A 17,512-nucleotide genomic window follows, 5' to 3' on the forward strand; every position below is an offset into this window, starting at 1 on the left:
ATACATAAATATCTAGATACATATTACATATAATAGATATATTTATCACATTTCAACCTAAGTTACCTTTAATTGGACGTTCAAAGGATTTTGTCTTCAAAGTTACAGTCAATTATTAAAGTATTATTTAGCAGTGTTCCTAATGAAATATTACCTTAATTATGAATTAATAAATTTAATTAACTAAATCACTGTATGTATACTCTCCTCCTTTACTAAGAAATGTTCAATTTATGAGATGTCGGTGGAACGCCGTCGTGTCTGCCATGGGTAATACAATATTTTCCTTTATCTTCTAAATAGGAATCCATATAATATCTTTGTTTGAAAACGTGCCAACGCAGTTGAGTTATACAAATACGTTTATTTATATTAGCTTTACCCGCGACTTTGTCCGCGTATGATTTCGGTCAATCCCAATGGTTCGTCACATACGACACATTTCTTTAGTTTACTTCAAACACTTAATTTCTATAAGCTTATCATGAAACTATCAATCTGATTCAATAAATCATGGGTAGAGTTATTCTCTTCTAGCATCTTTTGTATCTAGTGTAGCCTACGTCTTTCTCCAAGATCCAATCTATCTTTAACTTATTTGGTTCAGCGGTTTAGATTAACATAACAAACAAACTTACAGACTGACTTACATATAAATAAACAGTCCCAAAATATTTAATAGACAACGGGAACTCTATTGGTTCTCATCTAATTATACCTATACCTTCGACGCTTGTATTTATCTTTTTTCTAAGATCTTTCTTTCGTTAGCAAAAATGTTTTATTTAGCGACACGAAACAACATAGAATTTTAACACGAAAATTACTTTTGAAAAATTCATAAACCTACCTACTTAAATCGCGATTTGTTTTCTAAGGAAGTTAATTCGTGAAAACGTCGTTCTCATTTAATATCATACAGACTTAGTCTTGTAATAAATCATTTACCGTCGTTTTAGCCCTGAAACGTCCTTGCTTATCAACTTTGTTAATTATAAAGTAGCTCATTATTTACAAAGAAATATACTTACGCGTCGACTTCCTACCCTTATCTTTAAATTTAGGGGGCACCTTTGGACAGGACTCACGAAGGGTTTCGTTTATTTTTTAAGTCAATTTGGAGGTGAGTAATAAACTTACAGTTAGTGGTGCGGTTGTTGACATAGTTACGGCAGCAAGGAGTGCGAGACCCTTTTATTAGACGTTTGTTAGGGTTGTCAGAAGTTATTTTAATTTTAAAATTAATGAAAAATATTTTTGGCGCAGAAAATACACCAACAACGCAGTCTCGAAGTAATAAACTACGGGTACAGTCGACGGCACCAGACAATTGATTTTGTAGCTAAATAGCCTCTAATGCAATAACATAAGATGGTCAGTTTTTAGCTTCATGAGCTGTCATTTGTACTACGATGTATACAGATTTGTCTCGGGGCGTCCCTCGGCATACCCAGACGCGAGACAGTTCAGAAATTATCGTTTTTAAATAGCGCACATCGGACATCTGAGAACCCTTGCGTTCAAGGCGAGTCATCGCGCGGTATCAACGGGCCATCTCGAACTAAATTTAACATTTTATATCGTGACATTCCCCCAGAACTTCCGTGTCTATTTTATTTTACTCAGTTTGCATGATTCTAGTTTCATTCATGTATTTAAACCAATTCAGTTTTGGATGATTGATCCAATCAGTATACACTGTCTACATATTATTGTTATTTTTAACCCACAATGGATTTGCTTTTGAAATTGATGGAAAGTGATGACCAGGCTGAAGCTAGAGCTCGGAATACTCAACTGTCAAAACACTATGTGGATTGAAAGTAATCTCAAATCTTGATGCCTTATTATACCTTTTCTTTTTGCCTGAAAGCTACATTTCGAAATGACATCTCACATTGTATTCAGTTCCTAATACCTCTAACTCACAACAACGATAACAATAGCCGACAGACCCGTAGAGAATAAATTAATTCCCTATTGTGTCCGCCCAGGCTAATTTGTGGTAGCCCTAAGGAAATCCACAGTTTTCCCCCTGACTTAACTGTCCCTGTGACCTTGGACAGCGAAGACATGATCTTACTAGCTACGCTTTTTTATGTGCATTTTATGCGGCAGATTATCCTGAGCTACAACCATGTAACATGATGTAACTGAGATTTTCCGAGTACCTCTTACCCTAAAAGCACATATCAATACAGAGAGTGCTTTTTATAGCACATGAAATCATATTTTCAGGGCAAATTGCATCAGAAATACATTCTAACAAATTGTAGTTTCTTTAGTAGTTCAAAAGAAAATGGCATGGGACAACAGGAAGATGTCACCAACGGACCATTGGTGTATTTCCCTACAATAGAAAACTTTTCCAATTATCTTATATCTACTCACTATATCTACGAATTCTGTAAATAAAAAAGGTTTTATTAGTCAACTTTCTTAAAAGTCTTTGGCTGCACAAATAGAATAACATTCATATCCATTGTAAAAAACCCAAATAACAATGGAAGCTGAAATACAAACCTGATTTTAGCTTTTATGAACATAAGCTGGCATTTTTGAGACTGAGCTTTTTTGCCAAAGGGAAAGATGGTAATTATAACTTTTACGTCAAATTTTAAATGTAAGTACGAGAAAGTAATAATTAAGCAATTATGTTTCAAGATTCTATAGGTAGGTAGGCGGTAAATACGGTACAGGAAGAATCAAAAGAACCAGCCAAAATGTATTACACTCAACTTATTTCAATAAAGATAAAAATCCTCTGAATCTACTTTGAAGCTGGCTATCAGCCCACACTTTTCGCAAGATTAAAATCTCAATAAGTTCCAATTCACCGCTTTAGAAATGTTTACCAAGCTATCTTATACAATCTACGAAATAGCCAAATCTTGTGTAAGACAGTTATTAATGGGTTCACAGCGAAGCGCTCCAAAATGAAGCATGAAAAAGGCGTTAGTGTTTTTTTATTCAAAACAAAAACATGTCATAATCACGACCTAAAGGCACAGCTAAAGGCTTGTCAAATTAGGGCAGCTTGCGAAAATGTTGTAACCAAAAAATAGGTTTTCTTGTTGTATCTGAAAAATAAAAGGTTTTAAATCTATTTAACGCTTGTAATGTTATTCGCAATAAGCTTTATGGATGGATGTTTCTCATTTGTAATACATAGGAAGATTGACTTTGAGATGTTTAAGTTTAGTTATTAGTTTTGGTTGGTTAAGTTCGTGTTTGTAGTTGTGAAGTGGTTTTCAACTATTCCTTACCAACTGTTCAACACGCAAATGAGGTTGAATATTTCGGACCGAGCGTTCATTCACTTACTGCTCAATGTAAAGAAAGTAGTTACAGACTCAATAATATCTTTTAGTACTCATTACTAAAGTTAGTAATAAGTTTAATGAATAAAGAGCAAATACCAGGATAATCCCAATGCTAAAATATAAGTGGTTTTTCAACACTTTCTCCCTAATATAAAAGTAGGCGGCTATAGCTATACATCAATCATCGTCACATTATCCTAGTCCAAAAGATAGAAAGAGCTAAAAGATTTTCTTTCTTCAGTAAATTAAATGACTAGGGTGAGAACACCGAGCTTAGAACTGTCAAACGAAATTTAGTGTTTGCCTTATCTTTTACGGTATTTTAACGGTGATGGATGGCATTGCTTTTAAACTACTTAGGACACTTTATTCGGGGCTTTTTAGTTTGACAGCGGAATCCTACTGTTTCATTCCCTTAGGACAAAGATTCCCCTATACATCTTTGGTTTTAGAGGACATAAACAATCGTGGAATCGAATTCAATTACTTAACGTATTATCACATAACAGTAAATATTATAGCTACTAAGCTACTCGTATTATAACTTCGTCCTACACAGACCACAATAGATCACATTTTTGTAGAAAAATGGTACCTATTTACAAGCATATACTCGTAAATACTAGAAGTGTTTACTTAACGTGTGCTTGGAAATTGATATCTTCACGCACATAATAGATTTGTCACCGATTCGCCAAGTGACGTAGGAAACTATTTAGTAGCGATAAGTGATAGTGGTTCGCAGAAAACGCTTTCTCTTAATGAACGATTGTAATTACTTAATATCACTGTAACCTGTGACCTCGTGTACGCGGCGAGCTATTAATGTATCGCACGTGTCACGTCACTATGCAGCCAATATCTATTAATTGTAATTCTAGGACGTAGGTTACTAGCTTTTGCTAAACGTGCCCATTATCTAGTGGTTAGAAAATTATACTTTGGATGACTTCAATTAAAGGGCTTAAAGGCGAGCATGTGTAGCACGTTGATCTTTGTGGCTAGAATCAACCTAACTGTCAGAAATCAAATTTTTTACCCGAATGCGCTAGATGGAGAGTTATTGGACCTTAAAAGTCCTTTAGAAATGTTTACCCAATATTTTTTGTAATTACAATCTAGATTTTAATTTATTAACCGTGAATCTTACTTTATTTGTACTTTACTAGCGTTACTTATACAGGAGATAAATCTCTCTTACTTTATCAAATATTTTAAATTCGTAATTAAACATAAATCACCAGACGCCTGGTAAATTCGTTCGATATTCTCAGTACAAAGAGTAGAGTATAATAATAGGCTGAAATTATTCTAAAATGACAATGGAATGGTGGTATTTCAGTCTATACCAGACGGGAGAGGATCTGCTCAATGAATATAAAGGGATGGATTTCTAAATGACTAAGCAAATCCAGAAAGGTGTCGGCTGGGCCTCCACCGACCCTATAGCGAAGTGCGGGTTTCTGTATTCAATACAATACTAGTAAATACCGAGTTATTATGTAAGGATGAAAACTGATCCCTCTCTGATGAAGGTCGCTGTGTGTTTGCGAGGTTCGTTCCATTTGCGAGCGATGCAATGGCGGCGGAATTGAATAGAATCGTTAACAGGTACAAACCAAGAGCAATCAACTCTTTTGAGCTTTGACATGAAAACGTCAAATCAACAATTTCCAATTGCATAACTAGGTTTTTTTTTTGCAAAAAGTGATTTCAATTTAACCGAAGCCACGTATGATGATTTTTTTACTACATGTTATTTGCTCTACTAAGGCTGAGTTGCATCATCTTACTTTAACTTTAACAAACGTCTAAAATCTGTCAAACACCATACAAAAAGCACCGGTTATTGTTATAGTCACTGTTAAAGTAAGTGGATGCAACTCGGCCTAAAGTTGGCAGGATATACGAGTAAGTATGAAAAATCTTAATGTAAAAAGTTGGCGGCTACAATGCCAAGAAAAATGCCCAGATATTGAGATATGGGACCAACTCTTTGTTCACAAGTTCAAAAGAAAGTTTTGAGATTTCTGCTACTGAACGTGTAATTCCGTAAGTGGTTACAGTAAAGTTCTAACGGTTGCTTTACACATTTCCTACTATATGATTTAATGTCGCGTTATAGCTATCTCTACTAGTTTTTGATTGTAAACGTTTTGATTGGTAGAATACGAGTAATAAATTACCAATACCACCAACCAATTAGGTACCTAGTCGATAATTAACCAATAATAATTCTAAGGCACAACTTCCCAACTAACACTTCATTTCAGCTCTGTAAGTCCAATTATTAGTTTCCCATCAACTGTAATATTAGATTTTCAGTAGCTTTGAAATCAATAAATAGCTAGTCAATTGAGTTAGCTAACTATTAAGTGGCGTAATAAGTTTCTATTGCCATACAAAATCTATAGAATAATTTTGACAGCACATAAAAAGTATGTCAATTAATTTGTACTAATTGGTGTCGACTTTCCAATTAACTTAGTTTTGTAACTAAGCTTTTGTAAGCTCTACTTAGTTGTTGGTTCTAAGCTAACGTGACCATTTATTTTCTGTGCCAGAGCGGGACAACTGAGGAATAGTTCTAAAAAAAACCCGCGGAATTATAAAATAAAACAAAGTTTTGGGAGTTTTACAAGTTTATAGAAGATTGAATAACACAAATCAAAGTACTAAACACAAAACAGTTAAGTAGTGGGGTGACTTCTAAGTCGTATTTTTGTATTTGTCGGCGGAACAAATTTGTTTTAGAATATAAGATACGATATTCTAAAACAAAAACGTTTTTAGATAACTATGGAACTCACTGCATGATTTATTTATTTTTATTTTCGTAATCAACATAGCTTTCATTACTGCTACACTTAGCTGGGTTTTATCACTCGTCCACATTTTGTTCATTTGAGAAAAAACTCTTTCGACTGGTGCGTTACTTCCTGGCAGACACATATCGTACTCGATAAGTATGGAAAAGTTTGTTACATCAAGAGTGTTGGTACGAATGTGCTGCAATAATTCGAGCCAACGGTTTTTAAAAACGATAGATGCATTCTTAAAGCTAAAGCGGGACGTTTTTGCTCTTGCGGGGGACAGCGGGACAGACAGTCTGAAAGCGGGGCAGTCCCGCCCAAAGCGAGACGTATGGTCACGTTATTCTAAGCAGAGTTTACGTCTAATGGCGATTTGGCGTAGTCCACTACTACCTACTATGTCGGCTATTGACCCATTCATATATGTATTAGTAAGTACATATCTTGACTGGATATTCACATAACATTGGTTCCCATTGGCATTCGAACCTGTGACAAGTGAAATAGACGAGGAGGCAGCAATTCAATTAGCTATGCTACATGAGTAGACATTAGCGTCATAGGTTCCTAGTAAGTTTATCGATTTTCCCCAATTCTTGGTAAAATGCCAGGCATCCTTTTCCCTTCTTATTCATATACAGAAAGACAAAAAATAAATAGCGACAGGGTGTAAATCATGTGGCGAGCATTTGCAATGTTTACAAGGTCACGTCCTACCAGGTTCACGTTCTGGGAACCATAAATCTAAAATTACTTTGTGTTAGGTCAAGATATATTATTTATTTAGCCTCTGGACAAGTTTACTTATAACATTATCATACTCTTACATGTAGGCTTTAAAGATTAGATTCAACTAAGCTTGGATTATGTTGTGGAGGTCTTTGAATTACCCTATGTTATAAATAATAATTTTACGACGAGTAAAAATACAATTTGAAAAAAAAAAAAGAACCATTATAGCTCATAAACTAAATGCGCCTAATGAATTTTCACATGTTACTGGCAAGTGTGTAGTGTTTTGGAAATATCAGGCGCTTTTATCTTAACAGAAAGCGCAAATAAGCTTATTCAAAGCAAATAGCTGAAATTTTTACATTATCCTCTTAGTTACGAAGTCTAGAGAGCAGAATTTTACAAAACCGATCTAGTTTATAAGTGGAAACAGTCCTTAAACACGAATAACAAGCGTGCTCCCGAGTTTCATGAGTTTGTTGCCTTTTCGTATTATAGTAGCAAAGATTTCACGTTCCACACATCTGCTAGTTCATTTGAGAGTTGTGTTCGCATTATTTTGATGAATTAATTGCAAAGCTAACAGTCGAGCTTTGAGAGTAATATTAACAAGAAACCAGAAACAATTATTCAACAATTTTGGCAAATCATTTTCGTTTATTTCGTAACTCTACGTAATAACTGTAGCTATTTGCACGCGCTCAAAATTGGTGTAATTTTTAGAAGACAAAATGATTGCGATGACTCAGTACATAATGATACCAATGATAGCTCATTATTTTTTTGTTTGGCGTAAATGTTCTATGCACAGGCTGACAACAATCAGGGAGTTAGTAGAGCTGTTTTTTCTCTCCATGGTTAGGTAGGTACTAAATACAAGCACTGACCTAGTGTAAAGATATTTGAGGACTTTTATGAAATAAGTGCCTTGTCCTACAGAAATTTCTTGTTGCAGTTGGGATTCATATCTACTTTATAATGTATAGGAAATATAATATAGTTACATACTTAAAGCACCTAAACCTCCCAATTCCAAAAAGCTTTCATACAAGTTGAGTTTAGATTTTCTAAGCTCTTAAGAGCTAAATAGTTGACTCAAGACTTAGCAACGGTCATTAGATGATTAACGTTTACTTATAGTACCAAATTAATTACAAAGAAACTAAAATAGATTACTAAGTCTTAACAAATAAGTAATGCGTCATTAACCATGCCGAAAATACCGTCGAAAATTAAGATGGAATGACTATCTCTAAATTATCAGTATGTAGGTATGTAAGCTTTAACGAGAATAATCCCAGTCCCAGTGGGCCAAACATTAATTACACAACGTATTTGCCCACTACGAGGGCATATTGTACGCACATTATGTTTATGGGATATTGCTGAACCAAATAAAACGTGTCCCAACCAAATGCCGACGGATTAATCATTATTTGTAACTCGTTTTGTGCTAATAATAGCAGAAGCATTTATTATTTATTACTCGTATTCATCTATTATTGGATGACCGAGTCTTCTTTACGTGTGGAGTTACTCGTATGTAAAATTATCACTTCACGGGATTTATTGCAACAATATCTATTCTAATAAATCCCGTGAAGTGATAATTTTATAGTAAAAACATAATAGTTTAAAATATTATACTCGTAGGTAAATCAAGTTAGCTTAGTACACTATGTACTTATAGTAATTTAAGGTACTTCTGAAGCGTTTTCAGTTTAAGGCTCTACCCTACCTATTATTAGAGGCCGGTCGATCTATTCTCATAAATAAAACACTGGATACTCATCTTTCACATTATATTGCCTTATTTTAGATACAATTCATCACATAGCACAAAAGCGCGCGGAGTCGTCTCCGCGCGTCCCTCTATTCTGACTTTTGATTCTCGTGTGACATTGACAATACGTCAATGTCACTATGACAGCAGCTCATTGGCTATAACGATACCGCTATTTTAACGTTTTATATTTTTTCACAATTAACACTATTTACGTTTAGTCCATGGTTTTCATGAAAAGACCAACGAGCATCCATTTATCCTGTGATGGTTGTAAATCAAGTGGATGATTATTACATTTACTTTTAGCGTATTCTATACCTAGTGTGTCCGGCCTAAGAACTGCTCGTATTCCAAAGTGCCTTCAACTAATTATACAGTCGGTATTATACTTTGATGGAATTTTTAGAATAAGTAGGTGTACATGACACAATGAAATCTATTCTTTTAATAAAAGCTACTTATCAGGTCATAAAAAAGCCAACGAAGCCTTTGGAGATGTTATAGCCTAAGTTGACAATGCGGTGTGCCCGAACCACACCATAAGACCCTCAATTTACCACAGCCGACTCAGACAAAGGTTGACCTAAATCTTTTATTGAAATAGTTCCAATGTTTGGAGTTTCCTTTATCAAATTCCAGCTATTATTTCCAAGATCGGTGTTAAGAATAGGAGGACTTAAAGTTCTAGTCACCCTGAAACTTGAAAACCTTCATAGCATTGTGTAGAGCACAATATTGAGCTGAAAATGGATGTAGATCAGAGTAGAGCGATTTTTATCGTCAGATGTAATAATTGCATACCTAATTAGGTAAATACTCGGGGGACCAAAGGTAGATCCCAATAAAGCAGAAGGCTCAAATACCAAGGCAACCCTTAACTTGTAATTAGCAAACTAAAAGTAATTTAATCCTTTAACAGAGTAAATTGAACCAAATGTTGCCTAATTGGGAGCAAGGAGAAAATGTTCCTGAACATCAAGATTGTCATATTTCAGCCTTTGAATCGGGATGCTTGAGTATGAATCGAGTTATTATTATTCGTCACCCGGACCCTGAAAATCTGAAATGATGACAGCTTAAAATCAAAACAAGTCTACAATAATTTATTTTTTATTGAGATCAAGATACTTCCAAGACTTGAACTATGAATAAAAGTGACAAAAGAAAGAAAGTGAATGAATAACAAATAACAACGAAGTAATTACCACGCTCTGGTGGTTTTATTAAGAACAGTGACTAACTCGAACTAGAGACTTAAGAATCTCCATTAGGAAAATATCTTTAAATCAAATAAATTGTAACATTTTCTAACAACCCGCTAAACACTTCATTTGCGTGTTGATTTTCTGAGCAATTAAAGTAAAAGTGCGAAATAAAATATTTTTTGCGGACTGAAGCCATTTATTTTCATAATTTATATTGGAACTTTTAATGAGTTTCTCGTTTGGAATTTTCCATTGATCTCCATAAATGACAGAGACCAATGAGTAGGTAGGAGTTAGCAAATATTTATATTACGGTGAATAATTTGGGAATATCAAAAAGGGCAAAAGGGCATTTACCTATTTCTCATAAATATGTAAAGTCAACCTTCATATCCTGTGAATTTATTTACTCGGAAGGTGACGAAAATGATGTTTGTATCATGACAATGTACTCATGATACCTATGTCTGCAATTTGATTATTCAGTCGAGGAAAGAAACCCGAGTCAATAGGTATGATTTTGCAGCAAAAATGTGTAGCAGATGAGCTCTATCGTGTCTTTATTAAGAAAACTGAGTCAAAATTGACCTTATGATAATATTATTTTCCTCAAAAGGTCTCTCTAACAAATGTGTGTGCATTGTCACTATTACTATTGATCCACTGTAGTATCCTTTTAGTGGTAGCTATGATCATTGAAAAAAGAGGGAAAGAGGAAGACCTCAAACCCCCTGGATGACGGATGTCCAAAGGCCATGAAAGTATTGGGACTCCAGGAACAAGACGTTCAAGATAGAATCAAATGGCGGCGCATGATTGGGAAAGCTGACCCCGCGTAACGGGATAAAGCGAGGCAGAAGAAGAAGAAGTAGCTAGTATTATCATTTGTTAGTAATAAAAATAGCAAGAAAGTTTCAAACGATTTCGAATTTCTCATGTTGTTTCACGGTTTGTACGCGTAACATATCAATTCGATTGACTTCATGGTTCATACGATTTGGTTTTCAATTACTGTCATTACTACTCGCTATTATTTAGTTGTCTAGACGATTTTGTGTGTTCACAACCACCTGTTTAACGCTTGGGAATTATCATATAACAATGTCAAAATAATAATTGATATAATCTTTAAAAAAAAAACTCTGTTGCCAACCCGTTCAACGTGATTTGGCTTTTTGTTTGGTAACAAACCGAAGCGAAAAAAACCGTATAACTTATTTAAAGTGTCTTTGAGATTTTGTTTAAAAGCTAGCGGGCTCTGAAATGAAAATTGAAAAATATATAAAAGTCATTACAAGCTTGATTAGTCAACCTAATTGATCAGTGATTTGTAAGGCCAAATTAAATTATCTAAAGTAATCATAGCTCTCGCTGCCTCACACGTCTGGTGGAGAGAGAACTGTGCCTTATTTGCCCATAGCAGCAACGTAATAAGGCAGGTAGGAAGGTGGTGGATAGTTGAGTCGATTGGTCTACCACACGATGTCTTGTGTACTATTCAGCAGGATGAATATACGTACTTACTATCCGACTCGTGCAATATCTGCAGAGTTGTAGAGATGGTACACAAGCTGTTATTTTGTTAATTATGTTAATTACGAAAATAAATTTGAAGTATATTCAACAATATGCCTCAGAAAGTACAGATTCTATCGCTTACAGCAATTAAGGTAATGCTTTTGATAGTTTGATGAGCCTAGCCTTAGTTTCCTTGTTGTACTCGATTCTACTTGGGTTTTTCCATGTTCTGTTTTGGAAAATATGACTTAAATTATTTGTTTATTTTACAGTTGCTTCCTTATACGAAAATACATTAATTCATGGAATTTGGCCAATTTATTTATCATATTATTATTATGTTTCGTCATTTAAGGATACTCAAACTCTGAGCTCATATACATAGATTTTAAACATTGTGGTTAAAAACCGCCAGTGGTTTATTTTGTTAAAATACAAATCAAAGATTTCATTGTTTATTTATTTTATTGTTTGAAGATGACAGTAAGTTAATAAATTGTTGCATTTTCTTCCACGTTATAATTCGAAAAACAAAAGACTATAATGTGTGTCTATATTTTGTATCTACGAGTAGGTAGAGTTCCTAATAAACAATTCCAAGTTGCTTCTAAGAGCATACAATATGTAGAAACAACTAGTCTACATTATTATTAGTACCATCTACAGCTGTGCTACTAAGTTGATTAAATAAATAATTGATTCGGAGATGCAGAGGATCGCTTAACGAAGATGAAAGCCACTTTATATGCAATTATGTAATTTATTGATTCTGATAACTTTAGCATTAGTCACAGTACCTACATATATTTGTAGTTTAACTTGTTGCTTTAGGTAGATTTCTATCTTTTCCAAATGAAAAGGCGAACGTCGAACGAATAACGAAGTCTTAAAATAATTGCAGCATTGGAAAATCCCTAAGATTTCATTTTAAGACAAACGTTTTAAAGGAAAATGTGTACAAAAACGATAGCAAAGAAATTAAAACCTCTTTTAGTAACAAATTGAGTTAAACAACTTACACAAAACCAAATTCTGACAAATATATTCTTACCCATATTATCTTCTTCAAACTAGGTACATATAGGTGACAACTGTAGGGACTTTTTCCACCTCTTGTAGGTACTACCTATACGGGTAGCACTATAATGTTTACATTATTTTGTACTTAGTTTGAAATGCAGATTTTTCCTGTCCAAATAAAATTAAAACTTCCAGAGCAAGTCTAGATTAAAACATAATCTGGTTTCACGACTTTAACTAGATGAAAAGATTATTAATGGTTACTTATGTTTATTTCAATGTTGTTCAGTCAATATGTCACAGTTACAATATGTGTAAACGTGATTATGTCATGGCGATTGGGTTTTAATTGCTGTCATTAATGGTTTAACAATAAAATAGTTATAAAATGTAAGATAGCTCTGCCCGTATCGTTAGTTAGTTGCATACAATTTTCATTTAGGTACATATTATCTACTAACATGAAGAGAAAATAAAATTTTTGCATTTTAACTTAAACGTTTAATTGCGTTGTTTTTGTCAAAATCGTGTGAGCTAACTTACCTATAAGTTAGACGTTCGTTTCTATAATATTTTGTTTGGATGGACTTTACGAGATCTGTTTATCTACAATAATATCTTAATTATCTTAACAATCTTAGTCAAACGTTAAGAATTAATGGTAAAACCTGGTTTCTTCTAGACAGCGATTAATTTTGTTTACAAACTTTTACATATTTTCCATATTTTGTGAATGTCATATTTAACTGTCCGTTGTCAGACTACAGTCGAACATAGAAATATTTAAATTATTGTACATCATTAATATCATAAACGAGCTTCAATTAAGTTAAACTATTAACATTTTTTGTTGGGATTCCCATTCTAAAAATAAAGATGATGAAGAAATTGATGAAAAATATATGTATAAATAATAAAGGTTAGACCAGACCAACGCGTGCAGCCGGCGTGCACGATGACGATGGCGATGGCGACCAGACAGCGTGTATGAATTTGTAGCGATGTGTTCACATCAACGCGTCCTGTCATTGGTCGCGGCGATCTATGCAGCGTCTGCACGCAGCGATCAGCGATCATCGCGACATTGGTTACTAAAGGGTACGTGGCTTATGGAAACTCACGTAGTCACTTTTGAATAAAATATAATATATTGTAAAATCTCCTATTTTACTACCTGACGTTCTCCTGACATCAACAACCCGGTTACCATCGCAACCGCCGTAGCCTATACCCGGCGCAAAGAGTTTTGCTTACCGCTACACTACCCCCCCACGAAGAAAGATAGCCCATGGCAAAAAAAAAAAACTAACTAAAAAAAACTTGGATCCACCATAAGAAAGAAAAAAAAAACTTATGAAACTGCGGGGACTTTAAACCTCACCCTACGGCCTGACCGAGTGGTATAAGCCTTCGTGATTGGTAGAGGAGGCACAATTGCGGCGGGTTGTGATGAATGAGGCGATGACGGTGGTGACGAAGATGGAGATGCTACAGACACCCGCGTGGATGATGCAATCGCAGATGGATCGACATCAATAAAAGCGGGCTTAACCCTATCCAAGCTTACAGAAACATTCCTCGTGCCGACATCAAGACTTATCGTTTTATCACCCCTTTTAAGTACCTGACGTTCTCCTGACATCAACAACCCGGTTACCATCGCAACCGCCGTAGCCTATACCCGGCGCAAAGAGTTTTGCTTACCGCTACAGTTACTGTGACGTTTCTGTTTTTTAAAATCGATGTAATAAATAGTAAGTAGGATCTGTTAAAAAGTTTTTACACAATTAAAAATGAATTATTCATAACATACCACTAGTCTGACCTACTTGAATAATAAAAAAGGTTTTAGAATAAAGTATCAATATCAGAATTTATTTTTATGTAATAAACAAATTATTCTAGTTTTCTCGAGAACCTGCTTCTTCAATGTAGTGTTAGGTTTAGGGTGTAGAAGACGGCAGTAGAAATTAAGTGAAACACATGTTTGATGTACGGTGTCTCTATATTGAATGTTTTAAAATTCACATGATTACAATGTTCGTAGTTTGCTAAAACCCTAAGTCAGCAGAACGATACGTGCGCGTGACCGGTTTACGGGAATTGGATGCTATTTGTAAAGTAAGCAATTTACATACTTCACCTCCCCCGAAAAGTAAAGGGTAGGTGCCTCCCCTTTGCAAGAAAAAAAAAGGTTTGGCCACGTATCATTGAGCTTTACATACATAAGTAGTCTATTGATAAGTAAGTACAATAACTATTTATTAAAATTATACATGACAATGTTATAATCACAATACATAACACATAACACATCATAATAATAAAACAAACTTTTTTTTTAGTTATTAAACAACTTAGTATTATTCTTATGAATAACAATTTCCTTATTATCTTTAAGTATTTTTACATTTGGCGAAATGTCTTGTATTACTTTATAAGGACCTTTATAAACACAATCTAATTTATTGCCTACTTGATTTTTTACTAATAATAAGTCTCCTGGTTTATATTTAAAATTACAACTGTTTTGATCATATTTAATTTTTCTAATATCTTTACAATGTAACAAATTTTGCCTAGCATCTTGTTGAGCTTTTTGTAAACGATATTTAAGTTCCTTGGGATAGTCATCAAAATTGTATAATGGATCTACATGCTCTGATAAGTTACTTGGTAAATTACAAACTTTGCCAAAAACAAGTTCATATGGAGTATATTTTGTTTGTGAATGTACACTAGTGTTAAAANTATCAACCGTCCGCGTTGTGTTTCATTTCCCCCACTGAGGCCAAGAAAGCCTTAGTGCAGTCCTCCTTCCTATCAAACCTTTCTTTAAATCTAATGAAAAGGTATTGTCAGGGCTCTAGGGACTACAAACGAAGCCAGAAATATAGCTTGGTTATGAGTAACCAATACCTACTACCTATACCGCATGTAGGTAATCCTGTCTCAATAATATATGGCCGCCTGAATAAACTTGAGTGAAAAAGTGTTTCCACTGTCTCAATTGCATCAAAAGCTCCAAACAAATCATATACGTAATTCAGTTTCCATTTTGCCGAATAGGCGTGATTGACAATATGCGTGACAGTTGTGGTGACAGTGACAACCTGCACGCGCAGTGATCGCCATCGCGGTCGCGGCAGTGTGAAACAACTTTTGCACGCGCAGTGGTCGTCATCGCCATTGCCATCGCTGCACGCGTTGGTTTGTCCGAACCTTAAGAGTTTTTACAATGTCTGGAATATACACGTTCGATTTCAATTGTGCGCGAATGAATGATCCGTAATTGGAACTAATTTATTGTCTACCTGACCTTCACTGCAGTGGATCTGTTCTTTGTCCATTTGTTCTTCGAAATGAAGTCAACAATAGTTCTTTACTCAATTGATATTGGATCTATAATAATGAGCAATGTCAAACGAACAGAAACGATTAAAGGTCAAATTACTTTAATTAATAAATAAGTTATCAATATTCATTAACAGTATCAAACTACAATCCAATTAATTTAATTTATAGTTAATTGATTGCAACCGTTGTACACTGCACTGGCAACATTTTCCTCCCTCAGAACGGGAAGGCCATATCATAACAATTATAAGGTCGCTTATGAACAATTGACGATAAAATTAAGTATCCCATCAAAAACAATACTTGTCAAAAAAACCAAGTCTCGCAACTCAGTTGTTCTACGGTAAAAAGTTGTGAGATCCATGTAATACCAAGTCCAGGCCAGGAAATCTTTAACGTTTTACATAAATTATTGACTTGGCCATCGCACTAAATAATTTAATTTACACGTGTTTTCATGCGATGGCCAAGTCAATATATTTATGTAAAACGTTAAAGATTTCCTGGCCTGGACTTGGTATTACATGGATCTCACAACTTTTTACCGTAGAACAACTGAGTTGCGAGACTTGGTTTTTTTGACAAGTATTGTTTTTGATGGGATCTCATTTCTTTTTGTATTTTGTAGACAGCAGTTATGTATCTAGAAAACTGGACCGAAATTGAAAAATTTTACTCGACTTGGCGGTTGCACTACCGTGCCCCCAAATATTTTAGTTTTTCCTTGATTCATACACCAAACACTACTTATATTCCAAATTTGAAGCTTCTAGGTCTGCTAGAAGTGCCTTAGAGTTTTGATGATCGGTGAGTCAGTGAGTGAGTCAGTGAGTCAGTGAGTCAGTCAGTGAGTGACAAAATTAAGTAACTTTGACCCGTTATAATTCTTAAACTACTGGTTCAAATTGAATGAAATTTTAAATATACCGTGTCTTTACAATGCCTGCATAGCTAATGAAAATTCAGCCTTCTAGTTTTATCCACAACGAAGTTACAGGCGGTCGAAAATGGCCTGAATTGCTTCGAGAAAAGGATGGTACGGCCGTGCCGCTTTTTTGCTCGACTTGGTGGGGGCACTGCCGTGCCCCCAGATGTGATGATCACATGCTAACTACAAGGAAAATACTAATGCATATCAAGCCGATGTGCACACGGGGTATAACAGCGCTACCTTGCATTCTTTCATTTACGTAGTACAGAACTCTTTCACAATTAACTTTGTAATTGCTCATCCCCTCTCGACTGTACATCACTATCTTACAATCTGCTTTCTTGCTCACATAGAGCCTCATACGCGTGATAGGGTCCAATACAGTGGTCAGCTTCCAGTCTTTGATTCCTTTCGGGTCGGTCATCGGTTTCGGCACGACATCGTCTTGAGATCGCGGCTCCTCGCTCCAGAGGCTCACGTCGACACCATCCTCAATCATCTTCCTCGAATTGTAATCGTGAATGTAGTTCCTTAGGAAACCGTGAGCGATGTAACAGAACAATGTCACAGTCTCCACCAGCTCCTCATCTTCGATCCTCAACCAGCACTGATCGGAGCGATCGTTTCGGTTCGGCATATCCAATGGTATCGGGAAAGAGCACGGCTTCGCATCTTTTATCACTTCACTGCTGTACACTTCACTGAATATTGTTATTAGCACACCGAGTAACATTTTAAGTGTGGTGCTTTGGCGACCGCATGATTGGAACTAACGAAATGCGACAGTTGCGACAAAAAGCGTGGAAGAATAGCGAGGCTGACTTCGT

General features: G+C 35.2%; 2 protein-coding genes across 2 annotated transcripts in view; one reads left to right on the forward strand and one right to left on the reverse strand.

Annotated features, from left to right (window-relative positions):
* AdoR (Adenosine receptor) overlaps positions 1 to 17,512 on the forward strand; it is a 79,445-nt gene that overhangs the window by 30,609 nt on the left and 31,324 nt on the right. The window lies entirely within an intron of this gene.
* On the reverse strand, positions 15,831 to 17,500 carry LOC114354097 (uncharacterized). The gene is made up of 2 exons (XM_028306354.1): positions 16,846 to 17,500; positions 15,831 to 16,038 (listed from the first exon to the last, which is right to left on the reverse strand). Exon 1 carries the CDS (start codon positions 17,416 to 17,418, stop codon positions 16,855 to 16,857), a length of 564 nt encoding a protein of 187 aa, XP_028162155.1. The 5' UTR covers positions 17,419 to 17,500; the 3' UTR covers positions 15,831 to 16,038; positions 16,846 to 16,854.

The sequence above is a fragment of the Ostrinia furnacalis genome, unplaced genomic scaffold, assembly GCF_004193835.3.
Source record: "Ostrinia furnacalis isolate ACB-3 unplaced genomic scaffold, ASM419383v2 OfSCF1918, whole genome shotgun sequence".
Lineage (NCBI taxonomy): Eukaryota > Metazoa > Arthropoda > Insecta > Lepidoptera > Crambidae > Ostrinia > Ostrinia furnacalis.

Bases quoted from the DNA above. Each gene is read 5' to 3' on its own strand.
- LOC114354097 (XM_028306354.1), bottom strand. From the start codon at position 17,418: ATGTTACTCGGTGTGCTAATAACAATATTCAGTGAAGTGTACAGCAGT.